This window comes from Anguilla anguilla, chromosome 10 (assembly GCF_013347855.1).
Source record: "Anguilla anguilla isolate fAngAng1 chromosome 10, fAngAng1.pri, whole genome shotgun sequence".
NCBI classification, from domain to species: Eukaryota; Metazoa; Chordata; class Actinopteri; order Anguilliformes; family Anguillidae; genus Anguilla; species Anguilla anguilla.
Window position 1 is genome coordinate 12001439 of NC_049210.1, and position 18590 is coordinate 12020028.

At 42.0% G+C, this 18590-nt stretch overlaps 2 protein-coding genes across 5 annotated transcripts; one reads left to right on the forward strand and one right to left on the reverse strand.

Moving 5' to 3' along the window:
• Positions 1–354: 354 nt before the first annotated feature.
• Positions 355–5280, reverse strand: polr3d (polymerase (RNA) III (DNA directed) polypeptide D). 4 transcript variants are annotated; one of them, XM_035378821.1, is made up of 10 exons: positions 5097–5279; positions 4718–4777; positions 4175–4344; positions 3986–4029; positions 3727–3881; positions 3106–3230; positions 2591–2783; positions 1883–2133; positions 1621–1773; positions 355–1353 (listed from the first exon to the last, which is right to left on the reverse strand). In XM_035378821.1, the coding sequence occupies exons 3-10, from the start codon at positions 4319–4321 to the stop codon at positions 1234–1236; spliced, it is 1188 nt and encodes a 395-aa protein (XP_035234712.1). In that variant the 5' UTR covers positions 4322–4344; positions 4718–4777; positions 5097–5279; the 3' UTR covers positions 355–1233. The 4 variants fall into 4 exon arrangements, with proteins under 4 accessions (XP_035234712.1, XP_035234714.1, XP_035234711.1 ...); XM_035378823.1 differs by lacking the exon at positions 4718–4777 and having other exon boundaries at positions 5192–5280; XM_035378820.1 differs by lacking the exon at positions 4718–4777.
• A 2663-nt stretch (positions 5281–7943) lies between these two features.
• LOC118237111 (phytanoyl-CoA hydroxylase-interacting protein) lies at positions 7944–17691 on the forward strand. Its single transcript, XM_035435557.1, has 5 exons — positions 7944–8277; positions 12050–12227; positions 13983–14160; positions 14818–14935; positions 15279–17691. The coding sequence occupies exons 2-5, from the start codon at positions 12054–12056 to the stop codon at positions 15823–15825; spliced, it is 1017 nt and encodes a 338-aa protein (XP_035291448.1). The 5' UTR covers positions 7944–8277; positions 12050–12053; the 3' UTR covers positions 15826–17691.
• The last annotated feature ends 899 nt before the right edge of the window (positions 17692–18590 follow it).

Below are 18590 nucleotides of genomic sequence, written 5' to 3' on the forward strand. Positions count from 1 at the left end.
TACTCAGGGCGTTCGGTTCTATATAGAAGTGGAAAAGCAACGAGTGACAAATGCAATAAATAAACCTGACCAAACAGCTTGCAAAAGATAGTATTCAACGAGTTGTGCTGCAGTGCTTCCTTTAGTTTATGTAGTATTCAATAAATCATTCATAATAGTTAATAATCGCACTGGTCACTGTGACATTACATTAGAAATTGGAAGCAAACCCAGTTCCATTTTGGTTCAGCAGCCCCCTCAACTGGCCTTCATCCATACTAATGTGGATGAGAGTGACTGTGACTGCATGCACCTTGTGGAGGAAACTGTCGACATGAAACAAGGAAAATAAACAAAGCGCAAAAGAAACCCAAGTGCCTGTTCTGTTTGAGTCATTTATTGACAAAAGCATTTCACCCACAACCAAAACCACCACTCCGAATATTCGGTGTATCTGCACCATGGTGAGAGTTGACCGGTTGGCATGACAATCTACCTCTACTGCCAACTCCTCTTGACAATACTGGTCTCAGATCAGAATATAGGGGTGGAGGTTCTGGACTGGAATGATTCCAAACTGAGAGGTAAGGAATTTGATGCATGGCATCTTTTTGCTCTCCAGCCCTTCAGTCTTACCATAAGTATCATGAAAGGAGGAAGTAGATGGCAATTTATATTTGGAAAAGTAAATCACTTATGTGCGCCCCACAATTATTTCAATGTCCCTGAGAAAGCCCTTCCATCACCCTAGGGTATAATCAAAACAACGGTACTTCTTGCCACCTTTATACAAAACAGGAGGAAATAGATTTGGCATCAGTCCCAATTCAAGATTATCAACCTTTCCTACACTGATGTTAGCTCTTTCTCAAAGCATTATGTGAAAACTGAAATTCAAAAACCATTTTAGTCAAAGAATAGTCATCCATTGCTTAACTTTTCTGAGAAAACAATAAATAAATAAATATATGCTGAATAATTTTCACCGTCTTTCCGCTGTGTGGTTAACAATATTGCCCTGCCTTCTCTAAAAGGTGTACTGTCAGTTTCAAAAACCACCTGCAAAAGTGGAATGCTCTCCTGCCAGGTTTCAGCTGTAGGACTAAGTCTACTGAGGATAGTGGTAATACGAGTGGCCCTGGTAGACAGTTAGCTGCAGTTGCTGTTAATCCATGCCATGTTGAGTCGAGGGATCTGATGCAGACTGGGTGTGGGTGTTTTTCTAAAGCACAGCCTATGGCCCACCCAAGTTCTTCACACCCTGTTCTCCAGCAGAGCCTCAAAGTCCGGTGAGCAGACCAGTTTGTGTTTGATATGTCCCAGCACAGAAAGGTCACCAATCCTCCCCTCTCCTGTACCCACTGACACCAATTCCTAAGAGAGAGGGAGCAAGGGATATAAAATTGCATCAGGGACACAAGTGTAAGTCCATGTTAGAGAAATACACATGAAAGATCCTGGTGTACTTCAGAGACGTGAACAGTTCATGACTGAAACCTTCATACAGAACAAATTTAGAAAACAAAATGTTTTCAAAATATCAGACAATAGTTCTGTGGTACTGGCACAGGACTCCAGGTATCAAGAGTACAGAGATGGAACACAGAGGCTGCTTAAAAGCAGGTTATTCAATAAACTGACCTGCAGGAAGGCGCAGGGTGTCCCGAGGGCCAGGTCTAGAGTAATCTGCCCCAGGATGAGCTGCACTCGCCCAGACTTCCGCACCAGCAGCCGACCCACCAGCCCCTCACGGAGTTGCCCCAGACAGCAGTTATTCTCATCTTCTGCGTCCTCCTACCCTCAGGACAAGGGGGGTACACAATGTAGTTACACACGCCTGGCCACTCAGACATGCACATAAAAGCTACGTTATATTTCATGCTGCAGATGACCATTAGCTTACCTGCTCGTTTTCAGTCTTCATAAGTATCTGGCCATCTTCAGTCTGGACTTCCGTCTTGACTGGCCGGACATCCTCGGTAGGTGGCTGCCCTGGCAGCGAATCCGGCAGTTGCATGAAAAGAAGCTCCTCCCCCTTGGACTGGGTCCAGATTTTCAGCAGCTCTGGTAAGGACTCGGGCTCCGGCAGGGGTGGAGGCCTGAAATTGGGCTCCACCTTCTTGACTTCTGGACAATCTGCAGGCTCCTCCTTCACTGGAGAGATGAAGAAAAGAGGGCAGAGGGAAGCCAGGCGACAGTTACGTATTACCAGACACTGTAATTTTTATGCTTTCTGGAAGGGCTCATTGAAAATACTCCCCAAGGATCAAGTCTAGCAAGCCATTTTCTAACTCAATAGTTACAGCAAGAGCAGAATGAGTGCATTACAAGTCAATAGGCCTCACCAGGCTGATTTAGAAATACTCTGGCCGTCCAATGAAACATCTTTGCTTTATTGTTTTCATAAAACCAATGTCATTAGATTGCTATACTGAAACAACCTTACTGAGCCTTGACTGTTGACTGCAGAACAGTGTTCCCAATTCATAATAATTCCAATCAGCATTACTGCACACTGTAAATCTTTTATTATAGAAGTGGTCAGACAACAGGCAACATGACAGATTGGGGCTGTGGTCCCTGGAATTTAATATCTTGTTTATTAAGTTACCTTTGACTTTGTCTATTGGATTCTCCACATCCATTCCTTCTCCATCCTCCTCCTCTCCCTTCACCTCCTCAGCTTTGAGGTTCTCTTTGATGTCTGCACTGAACTCCTCCTTGAAGACCCATCCCGACACGGCCAGAGGCAGCTGCACGGGACAGCTCCTAAGCTCGCTCCTCAGTCGAGGGTCATCCAGAAACTGGAAGCAAGGAGGAATAGGGAGGGAAGAAAAAGAAAGATAAGAGGAAAAAATGTCAGAGACTAAGCATCATTTAGTGCAACAGGTTGCTGTTCTTTTCTGGACAAACAAATCAGCATACTAACCAAAGTACTGGGTTTTACTAAGCAAATAGCCAAAGAATAAAGGGCTTTTGTATCAACAAAGATGGGGACACAGGCAGTGGCCAAGTAAAGAAGAGCTATGGTAAAAGCCTTCAAATAATCAGACACATTGAGAATGACCCAGAGAAACAGACTGAAGGGGGAGTAGCATATTAATGAGCAGACACGCAGGGACCCACGTTGTCTCTCTCCAGCATGCGCAGTATCTCTTTGGTTTCCTCCTCAGTCTCCCTCTTCTCCTTCTTGATGTTGATGATGGGTGAAGGCCCCACGCTAGGCGTTTCCTTGTCGCCGTCCCAGGTGCCTGAAAGAATCCAATTCATGAATATTAAAAACAACTGCCAGAAGCATTCAGATCAGCTTCACATGCAAGTGTGACTGTTTAGTGTAGGGGGGTCAAACTTCTGTCCTGGAGAACCGCAGTCTGCTTGTTTTCAGTGCGTTTCAGCACAACTGATTAATTTAAGTCACTGATTAGCTAAATAGTGCACACACCTTGGTTTCATGGCCTTAATTTTCCAGTCTGAAAGGAAATTATACCTGCAGACACTACAGTTATCCAGGACTAAAGTTTGACACCCCTGATTTAGTGTGTGTCCCTCCCTGACATCCCAAAGGCTCGCCTTATTGATGGAAATATATACATCTTTGCAGACAAATCACCATGAAGAGAATGGTAATGTTGATAGCGAATACAATAATAACTGAATCTGATGTGACCAAAACTGAAGGGCAGTGTTGCACTTTCTCAGCCTGACTGGATGTCTATGTCCATGTGCCTTAGTGTATTCCTTCCTCACCCCTCTTCTTCACCATCATCTCAGCCGGCCCCTGCTCGAAAATGGAGTGTGACTGGATGACCTCGGGGCGTCCGCGGCCCCTGCCACGCCCATCCCGTCCACGACCCCGGTCAAACTCCTTCCTCTCCCGCCTCTGTCCTCCTTCCGCTTTTGCCCTGTAAACACAAAAATGATCTCGTTGGCTGTTTGTTGCAAACCTTAAATGTTCCAACAGCATAAAAAAACATCTCAGAAAGACAGGCCTGAACAATTGACTTACTCTTCTTTAACTTTGCGCCCAATGATATTTGGGGTGAATGTTTTCTGCACGACAAAAAAAGGTTTGGTTAGCATAAACATAAAAACATGACATAAAAACATATTTTACGTCACCCACCCTTTATAACTGCCCACCAACACACCAGTATGAAAGCATACTACAGTGCTTTCATGTCTGTGCAGCACATACCTTCTTCACTCCTCCTAAGGTGACGTCACGCGAGCGCATGGTGGTCAGGCGACCAGGGGACAGAGTGGCAGGCAGCCTGCGGCCAACCAGCACGCCCTTTCCAGGCACGCCAGGCGTCGGCGTCTGGGAGCGGCCGTCCTCCGCCATTCTCTTTCAGTCACTGTTTCACGCTGAAAAGAGCCAGGGGACACATCTTCAAAAACACTGATTACACCTCAACTCTCTCCTGACCTATGACCTTAACAGCCCAAACAGACAAGCAGGATATAATAACAAATTACTTTATTTCTCATTGCTACTATGATGCTACCAACATTCTAGAAACATTGTAAAAAAATTAAAAAAAACTTTTCATCAACAACGAGGCAAATACCAAAATATGCAAAGGAGTTGAATGTAGGCTACACATACCTACCAGTACCTACTGATTGCCACAAGTCAAATGTCCATATTTGTCTGTAAAATATGCAAGTCATCTACTTTGAACAAAAGCAGCATATTGGGCAAAGAACAAAAGAGGTGCTGAGAACGGTCATGCCTTACCCTATTTTTTAAATAACTTTCAGTCTCCTGCGCTCGTTGCCAGTCTTCCGTCAATACTGGCTATTTATCGAAATATGGATGGAACGAATAACACAAGACTACTTAACTAACTTTAAAGCTAGCCGATAATTACTTTTAGCTATTCTGATGCCAAAGCATAGGTCTTAACACCTACCCAGAAAGCTAAGTAGTAAATCTGATGTAACAAACAGCAACAGATATTTATATAGCTAGTTAGCTGCTTAGCCTTATCTAGATATTGAGTCACGACAAACATGCCAACTCACAAGCACGGCAACATACAGTCATTACTACTTAGCCAGCTAGCTAGCTGGTCTTCATACTGTAACTACAATCCCTGGCACTGATTACAAATTACCTGGATTTGTCTTTGTTCTCCGTAACGGGAATAATGTCCACGGACACAAACAGAGCGGGTCTTTTGTATATATCATGCGTTTAGTATATCCTTACTGAAATATTCCCCGACAAACAGACACATTCCACCGACGAATTCACGTGGATGCTGCCATGACAGTTTCTTAATTTGACGTTTGACCCGTGTGACGTTCCGTTCAGGCGCCATCTTTGTCAGGGCCAAAGCTGCATTCTGTCATGCGCTCAGTGTGCCTGTATTTAAATATGGCCTCTGTCTAATCCCTCTTTATCTTTTGTACAATGTCCTTCTGAGTTTGTCAGTATGCCTTTTTTTGTTGGTCAGCTTTAAGTCCTTTATACAGTACGTTATACATTATGAAGCAAACACACACCAAGCAGGGTACATGATGCAAAGGACAGCTTATGTTGTTATTTTAGTAGGCTTGCTTTTATTTTTTACTTTTGTCTTCGACAATCAGCCAAGCAGGCTGTTATTGCCACAAACAAGGACGAGTCAATTAAACGTTTTGCTAATGGCCAAAAAAGCTTGCCAATACTTAGAATCTCTTTGCCGGCCTAAATTACCTTTGTTACCCTTGAAAAAGTGTAAGGTCACCAAAAGCATTAGTGTAACATAAACTGTCATAAACTGACATTTCAGTCAGTGACCCTGAGCTGTAGGTTCTTCGTCTAATACCCAAATGATCTGCCCATTTCTCACCTCCTACTACTAATTGGAAGACCTCAGTGGAAATAAATTTGTAAATATATGTTATCTCAGTAATTTTGTAACAATTACATGCAACTTATTTGTGAGTGGGGGATCAGTATGCTCTATGTGTTGTTTATGATACGATACAATAATACTTTATTGTCTGATTACTCAGAAATTTGTCTTGCGTCGTTGTGCCAACAGTAGTAGTTATTTATTTAGATGATTAAATAAATAACTACCACCACTACTTATTGAGAATTCAGCTATTTGATATGTTTACTGGTCAAGGCCTTCATTAGGATATAAAACACATTTGTTAGTTTACTGAGCAACTTTAATTTATTTAGGTTGAGGTCTTCACTTCGTTGTTTTGCTGACTCTATGTATAAGCTTATTGTAGCATAGTTTTTTTAGTAACATTGTTTCTGTTTTGCTGCTTGTCATTTCTGTATCTATCACTGTTTATCTTGCCTCATTATAGCTCAAGCAGATGCAGTATGCACTAATCCATAAATCACTCTGGATTAGACCATTTGATAAATGATTCAATGCAAATGTAGTTGTATCATGAAAATGAAATTCTCACTAACCTGATCCTGTTCACTAAGAAATAAATGTGATATTTCATTAACATAAAGAATAATGCAATTAAAAAGCGATTACTATCGATCACTATATAATTGAAATATTCGCATTGTTTAAATTTTCATATTAAATATTAAAATATTATGCTACATTAAAGCAAAACGTTAACACCCACAGTTTAACCGTTTTGCCTGTGACAGTATTTCTCTAAGCCCCCACGGACGCGCAGTCTGTCGTGCTTGCCCCCGTAGTGCCCTTGCCCTGCTGTCACGGCTTGTCTGAAGATGGATGATTGCATTTTAATTACTATGTGATGAGACCGGTTATCTGCGGCCAACCTGGCCTGTAAAAGGAGCTGGGAGGATCTGTGATAATTCACACAGAAATGTCTCCCTTTATGGGCTCTGAGCTGCGATCACTGCCGCCGATAGAGCCAAGCTTCTCGTTGAGGACAATGCATCATTGGAACACTGTCCGCCGGATATATTATTGCTGTGCAAACACGGTCCCTGACTTGCACAGATGGCTTAATTTTACATTGCCCTGTGATGGATATTATTTTAACCATATGCCCCATTGTTGCAGCACATAGCGACCACCAATTTATATAGTTCAACATTTTGTGTACAGTTCATCTTGACAAAATGCTTTGCCCTTATATTGAAGGTTGCATATGATAACAAAGAAAATAGCAATAAAATACATTATATTAGGTGCAGTTAAACAAATTGTTTAAGTAACACAACTTATTTTAGAACAAACAGAAACTGCAATTTAGCTCAGTATTCAAGCCTTCAATTAGATGATTTCTTCTGTTTACTTGGTTCCCTTGTACAGTAACAGTAGAAAAGCCTTGTTAATATCTCCCGCTGTGCTCCTTCGTGTATCTCCCAATGGATGAGTGGGTTGTGTTTCCTGTTGAGAGGGTCCATATGGTACAGCATTTGGTGAGAACTCTAAAGAGCTCCCGTCCTGGATTGCATAGAGAACGGCATTTTCAATGTCATATTTATATTTATGCTCACCAACCCCCACCCCTACCCTATTCTGGAACCCCTTTGACTGCTGGGAAGGTGTGCGGTTAAATCCCTTCCCATCATCCCCCCCAGAAGGAAAAGACATGAGGGTATACATATTTTCTGCAGATCTAAGTAGTTCACTGCATAACTATGGGAATTAATGCGGGTGTATCAATCTCCAGACACACCCTCAAAGATGTTACAAACTACCAAGTACATATGACTTTTTAATGGATTTTGCTTGCTCAGATCTGGTGGATATATTGCAGCCACACCATATTGTAAGAATCGTTTAATCACCTTCGGGCAAATGTGTGCTGAGGACCAAACTCATTGCTCAGTGTGGTATGTGAGGTTGTGAAAGAATGTTTGTACATTTGTGAGCCAGCAGGAAGAAATGTGTATGGCTGGTCCTCTGCATCACATAAACACCTCAGCAAATTACTGTGTGTGTGTGTGGGTGTGCGTACGTGTGTCTACCAGTGGGTATTATTCAGGGAATACAACTGTGAAGCTGTGTAGGCAGCAGTTCAAAACACATTCTCTCCCTATGCTCTCAGCCCGTAGATCAGAGAGGTGTATGAGAGAGAGAGAGAGAGAGAGAGAGAGAGAGAGAGATACTCATTTTACTTCCTAATGGTTTTTCCTGAGGGATCCATCATCCACTGCAGAGGAGGCAGCGAGAGTAAGAGAGACAGAGAGAGAGCAAGAGAGAGCAAGAGAGAGAGAGAGGGAGAGAGAGAGCGAGCGAGAGAGAGAGTGAGAGGGGGAAAAAAGAGGTGAATCCGAAACACTTGGCTTTGCAGTCTTTGATCCCATACGTAGACGGATTCCATCTCGCTGCTCAGCACCACTGCACAGAGGTAAGGTTCTGAATCATGTGTCGTCTGTTCTCCATGCTTTTGCAGTCTGACTCCACACCAGCCGAATCAAGTGCGCTTCATATAGACACACAAGCAGGGTTTCTGTTGATGTTTGGTTTTCAGAAGGCAGTATCGTGCTCAGCTGCTCAGTTTGTTTGTGTGACAGGTCTCACAGTGTTCAGTGCTGTGAACATCTGGGGCTGCTTCAGCGTGTTAATTGTCTTAATGTGCTCCTGTGCCAGTCACTCGAGGTGCTCCTATGAGTTAGACTGTGCAGCTCCCGTGTGTTCTGTATGTTATGTTGTTTGTATGTTGGTCAAAATTGTGCTCAGAATTGGTGTTCCGTATCTGAGATGCTCATGCGTTGGTCCACAATATGATCTGCTCCTGCTTGTGTTAGGGTCCTGGTTTTAAATTTCCTCAGGATCTCAATTAGATCTGGGTGATCTTAACTGTGTTCAGTATCTCAGAGCGTTAATTAATTCTGGCAGTTTGTGTGGCTGCACGGTTCAGTGATACAGATGGCTGAGAGGTTTAAGTTGTTTAGGAACTGACTTGCCTCCAGACTGCAGTGCAGTTGCGGTTATACTCTCTGCTCATCAACGTAATCCCAAACCATAAAGCCATTAACAACCATTCACAGATACATTCTGTAAACGCAAGCGCTCAGATAGTCCATTATGATAGGAAGAGAATGAAAAAGGCAGATCTTTTCCAGTAAGAGCTGCATCACAGCCAGGTCCACTTTCACACCAGTCACGTGAAGACATGGCTATCCGAAGATAAAATTGTTTTGTCAAGACCATACATTGCTTGCATTCAGTTTTGTTCCATGATAACAATTATTTATGGCCAAATCTTATTAATTCCCTGGGCTTGTCAGCATGGTACATTATTAAAAACCCATCCCCCATCCTCTGACACACATGCACACACCTATGCACACACGCACGCACGCATATACACATGCACAGATACACACACACACACCACTCCTGCTCCCTAGTCCCACATATTTTGGGTGACTTCATCACCAATTTCTGCACCTGATACCCTTTACTCACTGCTGTTGGAAAACAACATCACCAAAGCACAGATTCATTATAACTGTCAGCATCCTAAGGGTATCAAAACACATACGCATGCATGCACGCACGCACTAACACAACATTAACCAGACCGATTAAGCAATAATGTGTGTCCAACAGAGGATAAAAGACAGAGGATGCGCTTATTTGTAACAAATAGCTTCCATTCAGCGTTCATTCAGATTCATCCTGACATCTTAATGATGAACTAGAAGGAGTCGTGTTACTTCGTGCATCTTCCCTTACATATTGTGCTGTTGAAATATTGAAACTCCACTGGTGAGCACGTTCAATTCTAGGGCTGTGAAGGTTAGAGGATTAACAGCTCTCACCCAGATAGTTTTCCAGTACATTTGACTAGAATAGAGGGACGAAAAAACACCAATACCCCCACCTCCCCCCCAGGGTTTGGGATTCTAAGATTCCAATGCTGATAGTGAATTTCCTTCACAGGATAAATAAAAAATCATATTTAAAAGCATTAGGGCTAGTAATAAAACAACCTGATTAATTGGACAGATTTATATATTAATCACATATCTATTTTTTTTGTATGTGGATTGATGAACAGTCAAAGAGAATGGGAATGTTTGAAATCACTATAGAGTCAAGCAGAAAGTAGAACAAGCTGTACTGGAGGGGAGCAAGCCTCATTCCTATGAGGCTCTCCTCGTGCCCTACATCCTGCGCACGTGAAGACACCACAGAGCAAGACGAACAGCTGGCAGGAAACAACGGAGACCCGCGTAGCGGCGCGCGGTGCATCCACCGCACTCTCTCGCCGCGGAAACGCCGCGGCCGGCACGCACACATTTCACAGCTCATAGGGTTTAATGAGCTGCAGCAGTGGCCATTGCACGGGGCAGGTCGGAATGCCATTGGACGTGCACGTGTGCACACAGCAGCCACGTGGGCTTGCGCACTGTCTGTGCGCAAACGCGGGAGGCAAATGCATCAAACACATGCACAGACCCATGCAAACGCACACACTCAACACACACCCTAAACCAACACCCGCAGATCATCAGAGGCTCCAGAATCCTACTGCATCATCTGCACATGTACTGGCATTAGCGTATGTTGTGACATTCAAGAACATGCTTCCAGAATATGGCTTGTGCCTTAGAGCTTGTAATCAAATGGAAATGGCTGTTTGCCCTTTTGTGCAAGGCCCTTGATGCTGTAGGTTCTCAACTGGAGGCACTGGGGCAGCACCGAAGGAGAAATAAATTGGCATTTAAAAAAGGAGGGGGAATACAGTGATACGAAAACACAGTTTGAAGTGGAGGCAGATAGGAAGAATGACTGACAGGGCGGAAAGAGTTATGGATTGAGCCGGAGAGAGAGAAAAAGAGCGAGAGAGTGAAAGAGGCTGCCCGTAAGTCTTGCCTGTTTGACGTACGCCTGCCCCAGACCAGAGGGAAAGGTAATTGTCTTTGCTGAGAACACATCAGCTGGATCATCGATTCCCGGGGAAAGGTGATGGCTAATCAAACACAATGCCCCGGCTCGCTGATTAAATCCCATTTTCAAGGCTGTGGGCATCAGGCTGGATCAAATGGCCCCAGAAACAGACGGGGGAAATAAATAAACACACATGAGCATATATCATCTCACGTTTCCTCTGGCATTTCATTTCCCCCCAACTTCCACATGTCACAGAAGCTGGCTGTGGTCTGAATCTCCAAGCTTTGTGCTTACTCTGCTATTTTCATCATCTATTCCAACTCTCTGAACATTCGAAAAGGCGCAGGACAGGAAATGGTGAAATTGGAGATGCATGCAAGCACAGCATATTTGGTTCAGCTACGCTGAGATTTCTTGACTATACGAGGCTTTTCATGAACAAGCACAGCAACATCCATTTTGGTCCAAGGGATTTGCGCAGACATCATGTTTACACACACAGTCCGTGGAGGCTTTTTGAAAGGCCGTATAGTCAATTTGAAGGATGGAGGAGCAGGTGTTGCCAGGAGACTGCTGCTAGGGGAACATGGGTTGTTCAGCAGGGCAGTAGGAGTGGCAAGTTTACCGCTCAGCCATCCCTGTGGAGTAACTAGCTCAGTACACATCATCAGGTGTTTGTTTGGAGAATGCGCATCAGTGTCTAGGGGGAGGGGGAGCAAATGTAGGGGGAAGTGAATGGTTAAAGGGAGTGAGGGAGAAACTGATGAGTTGAGGTAGTAACAGCAGCATCAGAATCAGTCTCTCTCCGCCAAACATTGGCCAACAGCTAATTTTACTTAAGACCTCTTTTACTAAAAAAAAAAGATTGAGTTACAAAAACAGAAAACATTGACAAAGTCAAGGGAGAAAAAAAAACATTGGACGTTTATGATCCAAATCATGATCTGAATGGATAGTAAACACTGTGAAACACTATTTCCCCGGTCATTCGCATTTGCAGTGGCTGAGGGCACAAGGGTTAGTTCAGCTGCAGACTTAACAGACTTCTGGAAAGTCTGTAAATTCAAGAAATGGGAAAATATGACGTTAGGCCTTTCTCATAAATAGCCACTGGGGGGCATTTTAGGTTTATCTTTGTCCTGGCTCTGAATCAGTAACTTCAGCATTTCGATAACTACACAATTGAATTCAGCCTTTAAATTCAACCCTATCAACTGACCACAAGCAAATGTATGGAGTATTAAACAGACACTCAAACCCCTTTTGGCCTTTGGCAGCTGAATGGCAGACATGGATTGCCTCTCCACACCTCAAAATATCCAGATCAGCGAGGTGACCTGCGACTCCTTCCGCATCGCCTGGGAGATGGCCCCTGAGGACACAGCGAGGGTGACTCACTACTTCATTGATCTGAGTCGCAAGGAGGGAGGGGACCCCAACCGCTTCAAACACAGGGTCTGTGTCACACAGTCACACTTTAACCTGTTCTCTTCTCCCACTTCACACAGATACTTTCATTTTTCATTAGGAGAACTATAAAAATCTCTTATGGTAAGCTGATCAGTCCATCAATAATACAGTAAAAAAATAAATGTGCCAGTTACAGCATATCATGCTTCAGGATATCCATCTCCTTTACAGGAAATATCTTTTACAACCAAGCAATATAGTTGCAATGCATCACTGAATCCTATTTCAGAAGCTGGACCTGGCAAGTGAAGATTTCAGGAATACATTATTTTTTTAAACCTTCCAACAGTGCAGTGAAAAAACAAAAACACTGCTTGAGGGTTTTCTTGTACTCAGAATAAATTTGACTGTGAGAATGCCTTTGTAAAACAAGGTATTCTTGTTTTCTGTTCATCCTATTGTGTAGAGGAAATGATACTGAAAAGTTAATTTCTAAATATCTCAACATTTTATTAAGTATATACACTCACGGCTACACTGCACATCATGCAACCTTTTCACAATACAAAATATGGGCTGATGTAACTTTCATTGATAATAAAATAATCCAAAAATTAATTTTATTTGTGAATGAATTAGATATACTGTATGTCTGGTTGCTCTTTTCCAGTTCATATTTTAAAATATTTTTTTCTATGAATATTATTTTGAATATATATGTTTGAAAAATACAAATATTGTACACTGGAAAATCAAAAGGAGCATTTCATTTAGATGGTAGATAAATCTTAGATTAAACATATTAACCATTACCATTAACTTGACATTGGTGATATACGCATAAAACAGTGCACTGTGCCCCTTAAAAGAAAGAAAAATTCCTTGCAATTAAACATCTAAAATGGAAGTAGGAGGTTTTGACTGGGCCTACATCCAAAATTGACTTGGTTAATTTGTTGTTTGAATATCACGCTTCTCTGAGGTATCGAGCTTATGTGTGACATGTTTCTGATACAGAGGGGCAAGGGTATGACAGACTGTTCCAGTTTACAGCTTGACTTTCACATCTGATGTCAGAGGTAATGACAGGCATTACATATCTAAATGGAAGCCTAATTGCCACCTTTTAAGATTGTGACAATATTTGTTTCTTTTGATCTTTTTCATTTGACTCTGACATTTGCAAAGCCTGAGACTTTCGTTCAGCATGACGCATGAGGACTCTTATCTTTGAACCAGTCTGAGTTATATTCTGGCAGAATCAATATCGTGAAACAAAACTTATTCAGGGGTTGCCATGGATATGTGGCCCACGGAGCTTGCTGCAATTAACCGAGCTTGTTATGGGATTGAGCCAAAACAAAAATGTGCATGTACTCAGAGATAACTTTGTCTGAGGATATAGAATTACAGAGAAAATGCAGGCACTAAAGCGTCTTGTCAGCCTCAGAACTGAGTTCACTAGAATGAAACGCTGAAAGTTAAAGTCGCTTTTCATCAGCTTCTTCATAATGTTTGGGCCTCGGGCACCCTTATTATCAAAATTGAAAAATAACTGGACTTAACAAGACACTTTTGCCCCTAAGCATTCATTTGTACAGAAAAGACAGCAAATGTTCTCTTGCACAGATGCAGCCTTGATTATTCTGATGGCTCAACGGTTTTAAACATATTTAAAGACCTGTGTACAATCATACAGGAAACTGTGTGAATCAAACAGTGATTCCATTTGACAGTAGAATGCAAGTGAGAACACAGTGCCTGCTACCATTGACCACTCACCTCTGTCTGCCTGGCCAGGATGTGCCCACCAAGCTGGTGGCCAAGGCAGTACCCCTGCCCATGGCTGTGAGGGGGCACTGGTTCCTGAGCCCTAGAACGGAGTACTGCGTGGCTGTCCAGACAGCCATAAGGCTGCCAGAAGGGGGAGACTACCACATATCAGACTGGAGCCAAGTGGTGGAGTTCTGCACCGGTGGTGAGTCGAGACTGAGAGATGGAGGGTGCCAGTGAAGAAGGAAAAGTGTGAGGGGAAGGGTGAAACCCATGGTGGGAGTGAGGGTAGGAGGGAGACGGAGAGAGATGGTGTGTGGGGAGACAGCTAAGGGTGTGGAAGTGTCCCATCACAACACTTTCAGCTCCTGCACATGCAAATTAAAGTGAAAACAGAGACAGTGAAAACAAAAAATAGTGAAAACAGTGAAAGCAAATAATTATTTTCCTTTTCAAATGCTGTGCATAGCACATTTATTCCTAATGCAAACTGCTGTTGTATAATTATTGTATTAGCCAGTGCATTTTGATGCACTTGATAGCAATAAATATAATCCATATTAAATCTTCCTATTTATCTTGTAAATCTTAAAGAAGACATCTGGAGAAACCGTTTCATTTGATATGCTTTATGATATGGACAGAGCATTTACATGAATGCCTAAGCATTATAAATCACCCCCGACAAGCCTATAATTCCGTTGTCATAATTCATTCAAAGGCAAACATTTCCCATTGCTAGACTAGAAAAGGTGTTCACAACTCATTTTAATAGCAGATAACGTATTGAGAGAAATCCATACCATGAAGAATATTAAATGGCTATTTTGAGTTCTCATTTAATGTACCTTTATTCCTATAGATTATGCTATGGAGCACCTCCAGCAGCTCTTGGAGAAAGCCCAGGGTGTATCTGGGAGAATGCTCAGATTCTCTATGTTCTATCGTAATCAGCAACCGGATTACTTCCACTACGTCAGGTGGGTGCCTTGCCAGAAAATTCTTGGCAGTAATGATGAGGTTTCTTTTTTTGTATAATTTCAGTTTCAATACATAGTAAAACTTTCAGGATTAAATTAAATCTAATGCGTAATTCAGTATGAAAAGAGTTCATATGAGACCAATATGGACAAAACGTTCAAATACAGCAGAGTTAAATACAGTATACTATATCGGAGTGATTTAACAGTCAATATTTAACTTTGTGTTAATCAAATAAATGTGTTTGAACACTGTGCAGAACGGGAATGTGTTGCTGAATGTTAGAAGGATAAAGTAGCCTGTGCTCATGACCGCATCATGAACTGGCACTCTGTCTTATAGGACGGCTTGTGGGGGACTGATGCATCCGGCGCTGAAAGACAACAGCGGGAGTCACGGCTCTCCAATCAACAGCACCCTACAGGGAATCTTCTTCAGCTGCAACATAGAGTTTGACACGGGCCTCCCCCCCAATGACTCCCCCTACGGCCCCCTGCGCCTCCAAGTCCCCGCTGGATGCCTGCTCAATCCAACGACCTGCCTTTATTTTGCCGACTTCTACTGCATGTACACTGCCTACCACTACGTTATCCTGGTGTTGGCCCCTGCTGGCTCGGAGGGGGATAACTTCTGCCGCAGTCGGCTGCCCCAGCTGGACCTGTCCGCCAATCCCTTCCTGACCTACACCCCCCCACAGAGGGAGGGGGAGGAACCTGTCTTCTGCCACGCCCACGACGTCATCCTGGAAGTGTTCTTCACCGAGCCCCTACACCTGGAGCAAGGCACACTAGTAGAGATCAGCGGTCACCACCAGCTGATGAGCCAGTCCACAGCTAATGCCAAAAAGGATCCCAGCTGCAAGATCTGCAATATCAGCGTGGGTCGCTAAGGTGGGCAGGAACTCAAGCTTCGGACTAATCCTGATTGACGGAGATCAGGTATGCGGGATACCCCACCTGCTTGACTGTGTGCATGCTCTTCACGACACTTGGAGGAAAAGACCAACCGTGAAAATTGCCCCTTATCTCAGCAGATGACACACCACTGGCAGAGTTTACCAAGGGTTGCATTTCCCCTCTACATTTTATGAATCGAACCTCCTCATAATAGAAAGATATCCCTTATGTTGACAACATGTTAATAAAACTGAAGGAGCAGATGAGGGTAAGATTGTACTTGGTTAAGAGAAAGCCATTCTGTATGTACTACATTGCTAAGTCTTACATTTTAGGTTGCTACAAGTATTCCATCCAGCTGACATCAGTTCCGTTTCTAATGTGTTATATATTCCTTGGGTTAGTCATAAAACTATTTTAATATCACAAAACTAAAAAAAAAAAAAAAAAAAAAATCATTAAACATCAAACCACGAGAGCCAATCCAAAATCATGACTAGAAGTTTACCACCGCTAAGGAAATGTGTAATATGTAATACAATGAAAACCAACAGAGAAAACAGGCTATTTCTTGCATTTCCTAACTAGCAACAGTACTTACCTCAGTGCTGGGAATCCAGGCCAGCAAATCTGAGGTGGGAAATATGATGCTGCATTTGTTGAAGAGCTGGATTCTGACATTTGTTAAGCTGACCGTTAAACTCGACTTGACTCTTCAATCACGTCACGCAGAGGCTTGTCTAATCTTTGGTGATTGAATTCTGGTTAGATATCCAGATTGCTCCCGTCAACTTGGGACTGTGCAATGTCAGAAAATACATGCTCCATTGCTCACATATGGTCCTGGAAGCACAGTGTGTATTTTCGTGCTGAATCAACTACATCACAGTTATTCAGGTTTGATTCAGCAATGAAATTAAATACTGACCTTTAACTGACAATACACAAATTACAGAAACGTGAAATAAAGAAATATGCATTTGTGCTGATAAAAAAAGATAAAATGCGGTTTATCCAAAATGATTTTTTACCATCTAGATATTTTATAAGCAAAAGGCTGTCTCAGTTAAGACCGACTACTATTTCATTGTACTTCAAGGCCCCATTAAACACAAAATACCATTAATCAATAAATCCTAATAAGCTTCCTGAGATACTGACTTAATTATATTGTTAATGACTTTACATAAACTTCTGAAGCACCTGTACTTGAACAAACACGTTCAAAATCTATATCCATGGCAATGAACAAACAGCAGGTACCTCAATGTCGAATCCAGATCAACAATTTATCAACAACTAAATAAAGCCACATCATTTGAAAATGAAAACCCCATATAATAACACATAGCGGTGTTATGATACAATAGTGATAACATATCACACAACAAAAGTCTCATTATTTTCTCACTTTTACTTTATGTTCTAGATCAGCCTTCTCTGTGTATCCCTCAATGCAAACCACCATTTCCTTATCATATTGGAATTACAGCTGATATATCCAACTTACCCCTTAATACTTAGGAAGCACAAATGATAAGTGAATGAAACTATACACTTGAATGCAGTTTAAAGCTTCAAACGACATATCATTGAATGGAATGTGAAAGGGTGAGGAGGCCATGTACCTGTTGCATATAATGTGATTTATAGCGTCTTATGTATCCCTAAATGTGTGTTTTTACTGTCCCAAGTATTGTGTAAAATGACCAACAAACCATGGAATAGTCACTGACTATATACATAGTGAAAATAGTTTCCATTCTTGCAATTCCTGTACTATATGTGTACACAATTCATGTGTCTAAATGTGTTTCTGGCGATTAAATCTGCACCAAGAGGGTTGATTTTGAAACAAAGTTGTTTGTTTGGAGCCTGACTGGCATTCTTGAACAGAACATCATGCTTCTAAACGTTTCCAAAATGTAAATGGGCCTCATTCACGAAACATGTGTATGATCACATTTGATTGTAAGCTGCATGAAAGAACATTACCAAGAACATTTTGGCATTCATCATTTTTTTCTTACCTTTATTTGTTCATGGCTGTTTCCTTATGCAAATCACATGAACAGGATTGTGCATAAAATTTACAAACAGCCAGCATTCATCATCTTATAAACCTGGGATATGCACAAAAACAAAAGGTCTGCATGTGTCATGAATCTCATATAGTTTTTTTTTTGTAGGAACATTTTTAAGAACAAAAGGAAGAATAATTTAAGAATAGTTTTGTGAATGAAGCCCAATGTTGCTATTCAAGTATTGTACACAATGCAGACAATGAGTCAGTTTCAATGAAAAATTAGTAAAATGAGTTAGCGGAAAACACAGTGTTCAGCTGGAAAGACAGCAATAAGTTAAGTTTCAAAATCTCACGATTTCCACAGCAACAAAGACATTCTGCAACCGTCCTTTACAGTTTCAACTACTGTCAAATGGAGCTGCTAGCTGCTATCTGGATCAGCAAAATAAATTTATGACAAAGCCTCCATGTTGATGGAAGATAACTTGTTCTCACATACTGTAAAATCCAATGTTGAAAATAGCTGATTGAGTACAAGTAAGGATTTGTTTTTTAGTAATGCAAGTCAGTGTTTCTTACAGAAAGTCTACGCAACTGTTACATATATGAATAAGCTACAGGTAACGCACAAATTTGCAGGAATTTAGAACCTCTAAGACTGAAATTCCCTGCAAAACAGAGAGACTGATACAGATCAAGCTCGACTTCAAACGTAAGGTGAAGGACCTGCAT